This window comes from Fusarium falciforme, chromosome 14 (genome assembly GCF_026873545.1).
Source record: "Fusarium falciforme chromosome 14, complete sequence".
NCBI classification, from domain to species: Eukaryota; Fungi; Ascomycota; class Sordariomycetes; order Hypocreales; family Nectriaceae; genus Fusarium; species Fusarium falciforme.
Window position 1 is genome coordinate 517,660 of NC_070557.1, and position 15,138 is coordinate 532,797.

A 15,138-nucleotide genomic window follows, 5' to 3' on the forward strand; every position below is an offset into this window, starting at 1 on the left:
GAGCGCCCCATATCCTGGTGACAATCACCTCCACCCACCGCAGACTTTTCCCTGCAGAGTTAAGGGATGGATCTAGATGCCCATCTTGAACAACGTGATTTTTTTTTCCTTCCGGGGAAGTCGGCGGAGATAACGCGTGCTTTTGGGCGGGGCTATTAATATTGACCCCATGGGCATTAACTCATTCCCGTCCGGGCTATATTGCAGCATTTAAGCTCATGAGGGATTTGACTCCCGCCCTTCGCTCCCGAACACTTTGGCACTCCCGCCAAGGCACTAAGAGCCGTTCATGGCGGTGCGCATGGCGGCCAATTGGTCGGGTCTCCTTCCAAGATGACACTCCCGACGTTTAGAGAAGCGGACGAACGTCGGAGTTGGGCTTAGCTTAGCCCCAGCGCCGAGCAGCCAAATGTACCCTGACAGTGAGTGCTACGTCGAACCAACTGAAGTTACCCAACGCTCGGATACTATCGACAGGGCGGAATAGCACCGCCTGCGTAGTATGACTGATGCTACTCCAAACGGATCCAAACTGTAAAGCGTATTTCCCAGTGAAGAAGGAGAACAACCGACAGCTCGCCACGCCGGTGCATCAGATGATTCTGCCATCGTCTTGGAAGCTGCGGGAGCCGTCCATTCACCCTCCCACCGTTCCTAGTCCCAACACCGACGCCGGAAAGATGTGACAGTTTGGTTGGAGCCGCCATGTGGGTTTTAGGAGGATACGAACGGGTTACAAATCCTCCGGCAGTCCCGATGTTTCCCATCTCAATTTCTGGTGATCGTCGTCTGCCCAGAGTTGAGCCTGCTGAGGACCCGTCCGTACCACAGCCATGAATTCTCTGCGTCATCTGATGACGTTTGGGTTCTTGCTTCTGGCTGTCTCGCCAGTTCAGGCGCAGAGCTCGACGACTCCAAGTTTACCTGGGTATCCGGATTGTGCAGTAAGTCGTTGAAGTTTGTCTTGTGCATAGGCGGCAGCTGACAGCTTGCAAGGCAGGATGCATCATCACCGCTTTCGCAGGCGGGTTGTGCGCCCCCAAGAACCAGACATGTATCTGCACCAACGAGCAGTTTCAGCAGAACGTCACAGTCTGCGTCACCGTAAGCTGTACAATACCAGAATCACTGAGTACGTCGCCCGTCTCCGCCTGCTGCTCGAACGATGCTGACCCTCGGCTAGTGACGAGAAACTCCAGCCTGACCAACTGCGGCGCGCCGGTTCGCGACCGCTCGCAAGAATACGTCGTCATCTCCAACATCATGGCCGCCCTCGCGGCAGCCTTCGTCGCGATCCGATTCGGCTACAAGATCTTCATCGCTAGCCTGGACCTCGGCATGGACGACTGGTTTGTCCTCGCAACCATGGTCGCCTGCATTCCCAGTGCCGTCATCACGGCAAAGGGCACGACGGTCAATGGCCTGGGCAGAGATATCTGGACCCTGACGTCGACGCAGATCACAAAGGTCCTGTCGTACTTTTACATCATGGCCTGGCTATACTTTTTACAGACGGCGCTGGTGAAGCTATCCATAATTACCTTCTACATGCGTATCTTCCCCGCGAGGGAAGTCCAGCGCGTGCTCTGGATCACCTTCATCTTCACCAGCGCCTGGGGCGTCGCGTTCGTCTTTACAGCTATTTTCCAGTGTCGCCCGATTCCCTACTTTTGGAAGCAGTGGGATGGCATGCATAAAGGGACTTGCGCCGATGCGAATGCTATAACTTGGTCGAACGCGAGCATGAGCATTGCGCTGGACCTGTGGATTCTGGCCATCCCCCTTTGGCAGCTGCGCAGTCTGAAGTTGCACTGGAAGAAGAAGGCTGGGGTAGCTCTCATGTTTTGCGTGGGAACACTGTAAGTCAATCAGTGTCACTGCGCATCAAGTTACTGACCACTCGCAGCGTCACGGTCGTCAGCATCCTCCGCCTTCAGGCACTCGTCACGTTTGGTACATCGCCCAACAAGACGTGGGAGTTCTACGACGTCTCTGTCTGGTCGACCATCGAGATCTGCGTCGGAATCATGTGCGCCTGCCTCCCGCAGCTCCGGATGGTGCTCGTCAAGCTGTTCCCCGTACTCGCCGGTACGACACAGCGCAGCAAGGGCAATCATTATTACCAGTACGGGAGCGGAGTGCGGTCCAAGACGGCGGGGACTCAGGGACGGACTGTTGGCACGGTCAGTACGAGTACTGAGAGACCAAACTCGGAGCAGGGGGCTGAGAGTTCTGGGATCGTTTTCCAGAAGAGTTACACTGTGCAGTATAGCGAGAGCGATGAGATAAGTCTTGTGGATATGACGAATTCGGGGACAGGGAAGAAGCGATGACCGGTCGTTGGGTAAGAAATGGAATGGGCTTTTTATGCCGGCATTGATGGAGTTGTTATACTAGACTCGGCAGATATTTCATAGAGTTTGTTTACTTTGTACGAATAGCATCAACATTGCACCCGTTATTAGCAAGTGGAAGTTAGTTCTGTGGAGCGGGTTTTGAGGGCATGGCTAGCGTGAAGCTGATTAGCGAGTCATGTTAAAATGACAGGGTGATGCAAAACATCAGCAAGTGACAGTTGTAGGCAGCTGTGTTGATATCGGGTAGCGATATCATGATGTGAAAAAGAACTGTGTTCTTTTGAGCTGTGGAAGCATCCTGCCCTTGAAGGAGCAAGAAGCAGCTATACAGGTATGTGTCCCTACCTCTGATACTGGCACCTATGCGTCGGGAATATCGTGATGCCGAAGTGATTGGTCGGTCAGAACTCCGAGTGATATATCCTCTCATGCCACGCGACTTTTGTTAGACTACTTTAGTAATCGAAATGTCACAGGTGTCTCACCCCCTAATAAAAGCGCTCAATCGCACTCAAGGTCAGAGTTAAGGTCTGGAGAATTCTAGTATAGGACGCGGAGTTCGAATGAAGTAAACTACTCGCTTATGGAGTACGTTATTGATCTAATACATCCTCCAATGAGCAAAACTGATTGCAACACACGGGGTGTTAAGGTAGAGACTTATATGGTTGTGTAATGGTCATGGAACAGTCTGATACCTATAGGTTCTTGATACGGCAAAAGAAGCTCGAGGTTTGCCATCGAGAAAGGGGATGAGTGAAGGTTTTATATCTATTTTCTTAATCCTGACAGAATGGACTTCTATTTGCTCGCACTCAATAGCCCCGTACGCGCCGAACACTCCCTCGCAAACCTGAAGGACCTCGCGTACCATCACTGTGCCCAGTAACTCAACTCCATGCAGTGAGGTGCACCATACACAAGGCTGCTGTCGACGCGCCGGCTACTAGAAAATGCCTCTGCACACGCCTTCAACCGTTCCTCCGAAACAACGAAGAACGGTTCCTGCTCCACCATGGCGAACATGACTGGTGCTTTGACATGTGAAGCCCATTGATTCTTCCAATTCCGTAGCCATGTGGCAGGTAAACTCGCAAGCTCGGCCAGCGGGGCTGGAGAATCGAGCTATTCCGAGTACTTCAGGATGTCTGGGTGCACGGTTCCCGGCCGAAACATAATCTTGTCTTTCGTTTCGAGAGGAATCCCTTTCTTTCCCAGACCGTCGTATGGTTCGCGGACCGCGCCTTCATACATGTGAGACTCCCAAACATCGCCGATGCCGGAACATATGAGCCCCCCGAGCGGGTATAATTGTGTCCCTTCCTGACTACGTAGCGCCGCTGTAGCGACTCCATACATCGCACCGAGACTGTGGCAACACAGCATGATGCAGTTGCATCCGTTCGGGATTCCGATCTTAGACCAAAGGGTCGGCAGGATGTATTTGTGCAACCAGTTGGCAGACTCCGTAAAAAAGTCGGATCCTTCCGGTACAGGTAGGAATGAAGAAGTTCCTCCGTAACAGGCCGATCGATAGATACGAACGAGACCCCCTAGGCGTTGCTCGAGATGGACGCGGTGTGCTTGGAGTCGGCATCGAAGTAGTGGCATTCGTACATGCCACCATGGAGGCCAACGACCAGAGGGCGGTACTCGACGGAAGACTTGGAACGTGGGGGTATGCTGTGAACGCCTACAATCGTTCCTCCATTCGGAAGGGGGAATGTAAATGACTCCATGGTGTTGCGTAGGTTTAACAGAGCAGTATAGAATTTAACAGGTCAGTGAAATAGCATTGAGCCGACAACAGGAGCAAGCTGGGAGTATAAATACCATTGAAGCCGAAAACTTTTACGGCCCCATCCGGGCCTAGACTTGTTTGTTCATTCAAGTCCGACATAACTCTTGATATCCTCGACAGTCGCCCCTCTTACTCGGCTTCGGACTTAAGCGGTATTAGGATCAAGTTTCAGAGGGCTCCAATTGCCGACGGGGGCATCCACATTCACTCCGACGGCCCAATTGCCTGCTCAAACAACGATGTTAAGCCCTTATTCAACATGTGCAGTAGCCCAACCTTGCAAAGGGCCGATTAACTCTGGGCACTGAAGCGCAAGATGGTCTCTGTAGATGGCGATCCTATCGGTGCTGGGGGGCCGGGGGCCGCTATTGGCATTTCGTAAGAAGCCGCTGCAAACGAAATAAGACACCCAGGCCCTCACCTTTATATTTGAGACACGAGAGCCGGTGCATTCTTACACAGCAACTCAGGCACGTCAGATGCGACGGCGGTGGAACCAAGGTGCTTCCGACAACAAGTTCACCCTCCAGGTGAGCCGTCGGCGCTGAATAACGGCTGGCGCCCCGATCCCTTCCCAGCGCTATCGGAAGGGTTTATCTTAATACTATTTTGAGAAATGGGACTTGCCCGAAACCACGATGAACGGGGTTCCCTTTTGACAGCGGCGGAGGGTCGTTCGAGGGATATTGTTGATTTTAGCGGCACGCTTAGCAGTAAGATGCGTATCGTTTTCCATATCCTGGAGGGCGAGGTTTAATTGATTTTCTTTAGAGGCGATCTGTATTGCTGGTTGTTAAGAAAGACACGTGGGAAGGTGTTAATTCCTATAAGAAATGTTGTTCACCATAGATGGCCTACCACGCTAGAAACCTGAGATTAGACTCTCTGAACAACGACAGATGGCAATATTAGATCTTAAGAGAACGGACCATTCTTTTGCCAGTCAGAGCAAAGAGGAAAAGAGTGTACGTAATGGCAAGGTTCGCACGCAAATTTGAACATGTGTTCATGATTCTTAGTCTCCGCCCGATGTTGACATAGTACCCAAACCCCACCCCCATCCCCACCCCCAGCTGCACATCCGCACTCGGAGATGCATCCTTGCCCACATGGGGTTATGGAATGCTTTCCGAGGGTTCTAAGTGAACTCATCAGGGGCTTGTCTAGCATTCTGGGGTATGAGTGGCGGATATTGTCGGGTTACAGGCCTGCCAAGATCGCGAGGACAAGGCATCTCTAACCCTAAGAGCGATGGGAGGGTCGTCCTCGAGACGGACCTGAGGAGGGCTGGTAAAACCCAGGACGATTCATCAACATTGCCGCTGCTCCCTTCGTCGTTGAAGGAGGGATTCTCGACGAGGCTGACGGGGTCGCACTTGTGTTTGTAGTACTTCTTTGGCTCGACGATTATGCCAGCCTCAGCACCGCAGGCGGCGAGAGCGGAAAGGGTGAGGCCAAGCTTTGGAAGCATCTTGTTGGAAAGACCGTGATTTAGAAAGATTGATGTTGTGAGTGAATGAGGTTGCTGAATGGGAAGGGAAAGGGGGCAGGGAATGCTTCTTTTATGTCTGGATGAAAGGGCGAGATGTTGACTTGAATGAGGAGGGCGGAGGAGAAAAGGCCGAAAGCAGATGTCCTGACGGGCGGGAAGGGCCGAGAGGCGTCATGGTGGATGGGGTTGAGAAGTCCGGTGAAGCCTCTGGCGATGCTGCTGAGGGTTGCATTAGTGTTTCCCATTACCGTTGGGATGCTTAGGTATGCCTGCACCGATCAGAGGCTTGGATGGTGTACTGTACTGGTATACTCTGATGGTTATCAGTCTCAATAACGCAGCAAGTAGAGAATCAGAGCTACCCTGGAAAATAGCCCAACTCGCTCAACATTTCATTGCCGGTTTCTTCCGACTATCCTGGACCTCTAGACGATAGATCAGACCAACAAAATGACAGCCATAATAATTGCCACAAATCAAGGCATGATACCCCATGTCACGTTACACAACGCAGCAAAGCAACTAGATGAACAACAGCTTGAAACACACCTCATCTGCTTTACAACTACCTCTTGCTTATAAGTCATAATAGGTATTTGAGGATCACTGCTAACACGATTTAGGTCGATGGTAGTCTCTTAGGCGAAAGCAACCCTATCCTTCCACTCATCATTCCTAACCGCAAGGTGGACTTGATCATTATTTATGAAGCCTCATCCGATGCTGCAAACTCATGGGTCAATGGAAGAAATTTGATCAGTAAGTTCATCTGCCAGTCTTTCGGATCTACAAGTTAACCTCTCTGCAGAGTCTGCCCTTGCTGCATCTGAAGGCAACATCCCCTTCCCCCAAATTCCAGACGTCAACATCATGTTAATCCAAAACCTCACCAAATAACCAATCTGTTTTAGTTGCAACGCCATAAGGAATACGGCTCTGGTGCTTTATCTCCCTAACGCTCCGTGGACTGGGTACTTAAACTACTCCTACTAGCAGACAGAATTCACAGACGAGCAGGTTAAGATTGCCCTCGAGAACGCCTTCTAGATCGCTGCATACGGCAATGGCACCGTCGATGAAAACTGGCCAGCCTGTCTCGCTTGCGCAACTATCAAGGGAAGTCTAGAGCGTTTGAGCATGAAGCTACCTTCTCAATGTCAAAAGCGCTTTGAGAAGCATTGCTGGGATGGAAAAAATAGTACCACGAAGGTTACTGTTGCGGACTTTGACTTAACGGCGCGTTTGGGACCGAATTTGACATATGGGGAGTGGAACAAGACGGAGTGGTCTGCTGAATCTTCTGGCAGTGGTGCTAGTAGCGGTGAAGATGATGACTCTGCTGCGTCGATGAGTCTGGTTAGTTTTGTTGGGCTCTCTGTGTCTGTCGTTGTGACGGTTGTCCTGATGTAGTCGGGCACCCGGATAACTAATAACCAACTAATATTGAGAATGGCTTGATATCACACTATTCACATCAATTCATGGTTTGGGAGAGATGTTTAATTCACAAAGGCTTCAAGCCAGCCTGGTGCTTTTCCAAATTTCAAATGCTATGTAGACAACGCTTGCTACTCATAATGATCTACTGTCCAAGTCCCAGATCCTTGATGATGATATCCGCCGCCTTCTCACCGATCATAATAGCCGTGTTATTTGTGTTGGCACCGACGTTAGCCGGGGCGATGCTCAAATCAGCAAGCTTGAGACCCTTTGTTCCCCACACGTTCAGACGCTCATCAACAACGCCGAACTCGTCGCGGGGAGCCATCCGGCAGGTGGCGATGGAGTGCCATGTAGTTCCAACGTTCTCACGCACCCATTGCTCAATAGCCTTGTCGTCCTCGGCAGAATACTCAACGTCCTTAACGTTAGAGAGCGACTGCTTAAGGTCCACACACGCAGCTGGGGAGCCTTCGGGGAAGGTCGGGTGGCCGGGGGCGATTTCACCGCGGTACATCTCGGTGCGGCGCATAATCTCTCGGGACTTCTTATAAGCCCAGACCTGCTTCTTGAGATCAATGTCGTTCTCGTCGTTGAGGTAGCCGACGTCAAAGTCCAAGGGGTCGTTGATATTCGGTCCTGTAATGTGTATGTGACCACGGGAGTAGGGGTACGCTGTGTAGTTTCCCACGGTAACGTACTGCTCCTCTGGCACACTGGAGGGGTCACCCAAGAAGCTGTTCTCTGGTTAGCTTTGCTTCTATGATTTCTATGAGACAACTTACCAAGAAACAAGACCCATCAGCATGATGGGCCTGTTGGGAGCGTTCTTAAAGTCCTTGTCCCATGCCTTTTGAAAGTCGGGACCCAAAGCTGCAACCTCAGCATCCGTAGGTCGGAGCTTGGAGGAGACATCAATCGAGTTCCAGCCTAGGACCTTATCCTTTGAGTCGATAAGCTCCTGGCGCTTCTCGGGGTGTCGAAGAACTCTGTCAATGGTCTCGTGGGGCTGGAGACTGGTCTTGTAAGGATATAAAATCAACTGATGATCCTGGTACTCGTGGCCAACGCCTGGCAAGTCGACCTTAACAGGAATGCCGGCCCTCTCAAGAATCCTGGGGTCGCCAAGACCAGATCGCTCAAGTACGGGTGGCGTACCACAGGCACCACATGACACAACGACAAGCTTGCGGGCCTTAATAGTCAACTTCGGATGTTGAGTAGGGCCAATCTCAGCCTGAAAGGCAGGGTTAGGTGTGTACTCGACACCAACAGCGCGCTTATTATCATCAAGAAGCACTCGGACGACCTTAGACTCGACCAGCACATATAGGTTGGGGTACTTGGTGTCGGTGAGCTTGTCGTGGACATAGACGGTGGCAGTGTCTTGTCGCTTGCCCTCCGTAGAGACAGAGCGAAGCCAGCGCTCGTAACCGTTGTTGTGGTCTAGCGACTGCAGGTCCTGGATCTCGGGCCAGCCGACTTGGGATGCAGCCTTGATGAAGTCGCTCTCCGAACCGGTAGACCGGAATGTACCGTCACTGATGTGGACGGGGCCGTCATGACCGTGCACAGAGGGGTCACCTCGGCCATGATATGTCTCGAGCTAGGGAAGTGTTAATATAAAGGATCTTCATGGCCATGAACAAGTAGTGGTGCACCTTCTTGAGGAAAGGCAGGATCTCATCGGCTGACCATCCGGGTGTCTTCCATGAATCAAAGTCCTCGCGCTGTGCCCGAGTGTACATCATAAAGTTGATGGATGAACCACCGCCGAGCGTACCACCTGAGGGAACAATGCATTCTCGTCCGGCGAGCTTCTCAGACTTGTTTCCCTTGTAGAAGATTGTTGTCTTGGAAGTGGGCAGGAGATGGTCCAGGAAGAAGACGGGGTGCTCAATGTTGGCAACACCCTTGTTATCCGGACCTCCCTCGATGAGGAGAATGGACAGGCTGGGGTCCGCCTCTGCTAGACGACCAGCTACGACGCAAGCTGCCGTGCCACCTGTGGAAGGGTCAGCTTACTGAGGGACCGTAATTGGGGTAAGAGACGAGGATTACCTCCGGCGATGATGACGTCGACCTCGTCGATGTTCTCGGCAAGCTTAGTGTAGAGACCCATGGTTAATACGCGTCTCTGCTATGTAGATCAGAATTTCAGAGTTGAGTATTCCTTGGGGGTTGTGTGGTAGTTTCTTGTCTCCCCCTCACGAGGCTCCTGTAAGTTATATGCATCTGCCTCGTCTCCCACCCTTGCATGCGTCGTCTGAGTCGGTCGTGCGAGTATCCATTCCTGGTCTTACCTCCGGTCCCGTTCTCGTTCTGTGAGACCCTTGCGTTGCTCCCTTATTTTGAGGGGCGAACGGTTCCGCTTGTGGAGGGGCTGAGTAGTGGTCCCTCTGAGAAGAAGCCGGGGTTTTGGTGTAGCATCGGTAAGCGTTTTACATATGGTCTGCGGAGCGAGTGGTTGGTTGGGATTGGATCCGACGGAGAGGCCAGTGAGGACGACTCGTACTTGTGTGGTGCTCCGTGGGGCCCGGGGATTACGGAGGCCCATTCCCGGGCCCCGAAGAACCACTTGGGCGAAATTATTGGCGATCATGGATGAGACAGACAAACTCCACCGGAGCAGCAACCAACAGCGCTGATCTCTGCGTTCTGGATTGCTTTAGTCGGGGGCCGTCTTTCGCTGTGCCTGGTGCGACATGTCAAGCCCTCCGTCTAGAGCCCCATCCATTGAGTTCAGGCCTTTTCCATAGGAGCCAAGGCAGCAATAGCAGGGGGAGCACTATGTGACAGTTACATTGCAGGTTGGCAGGCTGGTCGTAGCGCTGGCGTAACAGATTTCTGACTCGGTCGTTCTAGTGACCGAAGAAGGTCGGTGAAGATGGATTGCGCATTCTAGTTGGCCGGGCCTGGTCTCAGAATTGGAAAAAAAATTATGTCTATGAATTTTATACGCTTCTAATAATAATGTGGGTTCCAATGCATTTGCTTCATGGTATAATTTCCAGAGTCCAGCCATTATTGCCGTTCCCGAGACAAAGATTATCGTTTCCAGTTACACGTGGTTTCACGGGAATGGATCGCGGTACATGTTCCCGGCTCCCTTCAACTGCCGTGTCGACGACTGCGAGCTCCCGTCGTCGTCCTCACGCTGTCGTGACGACACCGTCACCTGCGTCTGGATGATCTTGGTGATACCCCGGGACATGTTTGCCCTGCTCAGGCCATCTCCGTCTGTGTCGATGCGTGCTTCGTTTGTGCTCGAGAACAACGGGCCGGTATTTGTGCCCGATCGACCCTTGTTGGAGGCTGCATTTCCATTTGTGCCGCCACCCATGGGCTTGGACTGCAGCTCGGTGCCCTGGTTGTAGTAGTCGTTCTGGTACGAGCTGTTGTCGCCGGTCGCGCGGACGACCTTGACGATGAGAGAAGAAATGTTGAGCTCAATATGCAGCTTGAGCATGTAGACCAGCGGGTGGAACTGGACGTAACTGCATCATTTCCGTTAGTGGTGGAACAGTAAATCGGAGAGATTCGGTGCCTACATGAAGCCATTGCCAATCGACATGCTGCCAATGAGGATAACCTTAACGCGACGAGATTAGCTTGATCCTTTCGCACGTGGGAGCTGAAGCCTTACATCGAGACTCATTGACACTGCAACCATGGCAAAGTTGAAGCGTAGCAGTGGCTTGTACTTGTCCAAACCGTTGGAGATCAGCTTGACGCGGATCAGATACATGAAGTAGCTGTGCAGAGCGGCGTCAATGATGAGGAACAGGCCCTTCTCGATGCGGTCGTAGATGTGGTTAACGTTGATCCATGTCGACGAGATCTGCAGCTGCGCGGGGATCCAGATGACAAAGACGCTGATGTTGATGAGGCCGAGCAGGATGGCGGTCGCCCAGCGAACCTTTGCTCCGTCCCGACGGTCCACCATGAGGAGCGATATTCGGTTGATGATGATGCCGCAGATGCATTGAATCTGAACGACCCAGAGAGCCACTGCCCATGTCACGATTAGCATTCTTCAATCGATCGATCTGCGCGCGGGTTGGTCGTACAGAAAGTGAAGTAGATCCAGAAGCTGATCACATTTGGCATCGTCAGTTGTCACATTTAGACAGAATGAATAGAGTTTCGGTACTCACCTTGGCTCAATAAATCCTCGCAGGAAACACCATGACAGCACACTAATGATGATCGAAACAAGCCACTCAGCCCAAACCATAATGACATATGGCTTGGCGCGTCCCGAGCGCTTCCATTGCGCATATGTCTGCTTGATGGCCTTGTGGCCAGAGAACATGCCCGTAGCCAGCGTAAAGCCCCAGATGATGCTGGCGACCAACAAGTCATTGAGGCTGGGCGCGACCACGTTGTAGTGGTTCGGCACCAAAAAGCCCGGCATCTATGTTTCGACGAAAAGGAACACACGGCTGGCGGAAAAAGAAAATAAAAAAGAAAGGCGAGAAAGAAAGAAACAAAATCCCAGGAACACGGTAAGCTTGCGCAGTGTGATTATGCAGTTGGTCTTTAAGCAATAAAACCTGACAGACGTGCATTGCCCCCAGGAAGTTCATCTTGACTTTCCGGCCAACATCCACCCTTTGTGGACCAAACTAGGTCTTACGCATCTAGCAATGATCTACCGGGACTTGGTAGCATCTCGTTTTAGAGGGGGGAGGGGGGAGGAAAGAGGGGGCACGCAATCGGAGACGTTTGTGCGCGGATAGATCCTGTCAAGGGTTGTTCCAAGTTAATAATGGAGACCAAAAGAAAATTAATGGATACAAAATCTCAATCCCCGCGGGCTACTAGGCCGGTTCTGGTGTATTATCCCCTCGATTGTGTTAAGGCTCCAGCTGGGTCACTACAGGGATAACTGACCAATGAATTCGCGAAGGTTGATAAGTACATCATTTCCCACCCATATTACCCTGTGACTGAAGTCCTTGCGATCTTCAAGCTATACAATAAAGCCCCTCGTTACTTTTATTCACTTACTTATTGCCGTGCGTATATAGGTTTCCTCACGTAGAGTCGAGGTACGTGGGGTTAGTGGGGCGTTGGGACGTTATACGTAATAGAGCCTTGACACAGTCGAGGAGATAGCCGTTCCGCGATGCAAGACCCCTACCCCAGTCAGGGGACTCTGGAGCCCCAATGTGAATGGACAGAGTATGTAGCATTGCCATCGGAATCTTCTTGAAAGCCGAGCTTCCGAGGTGGTGTCGGTTTATAAAGGTGGCCAAGTGTATGCGAACTGTCGGGGCCGTTTGACTAGGTCGCTTCCTGTGAGCCGCAATCATACAGATTGGGAAATTTTGTGTTTGGCGATGAATCTCTGGTCGTGTCAGAAACCCGGAGGACTGTTCCAAGATACCTCGAGAGTTTCCTGGTGCAACGTTCGAGAAGAGTAGCGCCAAGTCGGCAGTTCACATCAAACGTGCAGATACACACAGACAGCGGACGAACAGGTCTCTATCGGTCACCTCATCCGCCTCCCCTATGTTGCCAGGGCACCTTGCCAGGGGCCCAACTCATGATCCGTAGGTAGCTCAAACGGTCGCTAACTCGTATTCCGCCGAGTTAACAGCGCGGGTGTCTAATGCTGCACCGGCGCCCGCCCCGCGAGTCAGCTTTGGGCGTTTCGTCGCCAGCCAAGCACAAGCTAGCCCAACGTTAGTTCGGGCCGCCCAAGTCAGCCTCAGGCTAGCCCGCTGGAAAACAAAAAACGGTTATTCTAGCGTCTTCTCTGTTTTTTTTTTTTTTTTTTTTTTTTTTTTTTTTTCCACTTCCGGCTTTAGTTGGTCTCAATATTTCTTCATCGGACCGCATGCGGTCCGGAGGCAAGCTCCTCTCTCTCCCCCAGCCCTATCTAAATGGAAGGCTAGCCCCGAAACGGTGAGAAAGATTCGCTCTAAGCGAGGGCCACTGCCTGACACGTTCAAAACAGAAGCCTTGCCCCTTTGGGGCCCCGGTGGCCAGGTCCACCCAGTGAGCCTTTGCCAGTGCCATGGGGGCGGACCATATGGGGCAGCCGAAACATGAGTCCCAGCTATAAGCCCTACCCCCTAGAAACCGCGCGCCCCCAGAAACCGCGTACCTTTTTCCCTACTAATACGTTAATCTTTAATTATCTTTAGACCGCGATTTCTTATATAATATTAAAGCTATCGTGATAATTCTTATATTTTTAGCATCCCTATGCTAAAATATACTAAAATTAATATTTAAAATACTCTTTAGAAAGTCCGCAAAGATATAGCTATGTGGATTACTACTAGGCGATATAGCATACTAGAGTTAACCCTTTATGGCTATATTTTTAGTTCTTAAAGTTATATTATAAGTTATAAATACCTCTAGAGGCTCTTAGCAGAGTAATAAAAGTACCTCGCTGCTTAGATTATAGCCTAAGATAATCTTAGTTTTACCTTAAGTTATACCTAAGTTATTAATTTTATAGGCTATATTACTAGACTTAATAATAATAAAAAACTTATTAGGATTTATTAGATAAAAAGTTGTGTATATTATAATAAAAGTATAAAGATATTATAAGGTAAGAGACTTAATTTAATATAATTTAATAAAGTAATTATTAAGAATATTAAGTATTTTTTTTTATTTTATTATATTAATTATTAAGGATATTAAGCTAGAAAATTATTATAATATATATAAAATAAGTATTATAAAAGGACTTAGATATAATAATCTTATATTAAAAAAAAAAAAAAAAAACTATATAAATATTTAAAACCTTAGCTTAATAAATTAATTTATAATAATTAAGTATATCTTAGCTATAAGGAAAATATTAATATTATTAATTATCTATAAAAAATAAATAATTTAATAACGTACTTGATAAGCGAGCGACGCAGTTAAGCGAGCGACGCACTTTTTTTAACCTTCTCTATAGTAATCGCAATAAAAACACCATAAACCATCTGATCAATTAAAACTACTCACTATACTCTTCCCTAGATGTCTCAATCACTACCTGATAGGTCCTTGCATTATGCCCGGGCTTGCCGCAGACACCACAGCGCCGAATACCCGGTCCGACCGACCTTCCTCGACCACCACTCCTCGACGATTCGGCCACTACCTGCGCATCGATATCCATTTGATCAATTACTTGCCTTCCTTCCTCTACCGTCATTACCCCTCTTTTCTTCAATCTAGTCCTTTTTGCCCTCCGGCGCCGGCTTAGTATCTCATTTGCCTGTCGAAGGTCTTGGACCTCTGCCCTCACGAGAGCCATCTCATGCATAACTACCTTTGTTCCCTTCGCAAGAGACTTTAATGCTTTAAGAATTGACTCTGGAGAGCTGCTTTGGTGCCTTCTAATCCGTCTTTCAAGGTATTTAGACTGAGATTGGGCCTCAAGCATAGTCTTTGGGGTTTTTGAAGCCCAAGGGGTCGATAGTTTAGCTGCCTCCTTAACCGGCGTTGGCGTCCGCAGCTGAACATTAAGCTTTAAGACCACAGTTTCTGGGTTAAGGGGAACAAGACCAGCTCCTTTAAAAGCCCCCCTGATATTTCTTTCTGTCATAGTGGCCTCGTGTGCGGCGTGGAAGGCCGGAAAGAACTCAGTCTTTGAAACGTGAGTTATAGAGCATCTGATTAGATGCTCTATTTCTCGACCATAAGCCTTCTTCAGCACGCTAAAGCACCCGACGTCAAGGGGCTGGAGAAGGTGAGATGAATAAGGTGGCATATAAAGCCGGATAATCTTCTTTTCCTCATAATATCTCTCAAATTCGATAGAGTGGTGACTTTCGTGGCCATCAAGGATCAAGAGACGATAAGAACCAATTGATCGATTGGTTGTATATCGGTCAAAGTGCTTGAGCCACTCGAGACTAATCTCATTATCGGTCCAGCCATTTTAGGTCGTCGCAATAGCCCAATCGCCCGGGAGGTTGCTTTCTCGGTACCAATTGGCGAGGTGATATTGGCCCGCACCGATGATAAACGGCTGGATCGCCTAGCCTTCCGCATTGATCGCCTGAATGACCGTAATCCAT

General features: G+C 50.0%; 3 protein-coding genes across 3 annotated transcripts; 1 reads left to right on the forward strand and 2 right to left on the reverse strand.

Annotated features, from left to right (window-relative positions):
• Positions 1–833: 833 nt before the first annotated feature.
• On the forward strand, positions 834–2,333 carry NCS54_01502200 (CFEM domain-containing protein; the record flags this gene model as incomplete). Its single annotated transcript, XM_053160135.1, has 4 exons — positions 834–944; positions 997–1,132; positions 1,184–1,859; positions 1,907–2,333. The coding sequence occupies 4 exons, from the start codon at positions 834–836 to the stop codon at positions 2,331–2,333; spliced, it is 1,350 nt and encodes a 449-aa protein (XP_053016110.1).
• Positions 2,334–7,232: 4,899 nt separating this feature from the next.
• On the reverse strand, positions 7,233–9,212 carry NCS54_01502300 (GMC-OxRdtase-N domain-containing protein; the record flags this gene model as incomplete). The annotated part of the gene is made up of 4 exons (XM_053160136.1): positions 7,233–7,827; positions 7,876–8,696; positions 8,752–9,095; positions 9,152–9,212. The coding sequence occupies 4 exons, from the start codon at positions 9,210–9,212 to the stop codon at positions 7,233–7,235; spliced, it is 1,821 nt and encodes a 606-aa protein (XP_053016111.1).
• A 951-nt stretch (positions 9,213–10,163) lies between these two features.
• NCS54_01502400 (Hypothetical protein) lies at positions 10,164–11,507 on the reverse strand (the record flags this gene model as incomplete). The annotated part of the gene is made up of 5 exons (XM_053160137.1): positions 10,164–10,587; positions 10,642–10,682; positions 10,737–11,101; positions 11,161–11,183; positions 11,248–11,507. 5 exons carry the CDS (start codon positions 11,505–11,507, stop codon positions 10,164–10,166), a joined length of 1,113 nt encoding a protein of 370 aa, XP_053016112.1.
• Positions 11,508–15,138: the final 3,631 nt, after the last annotated feature.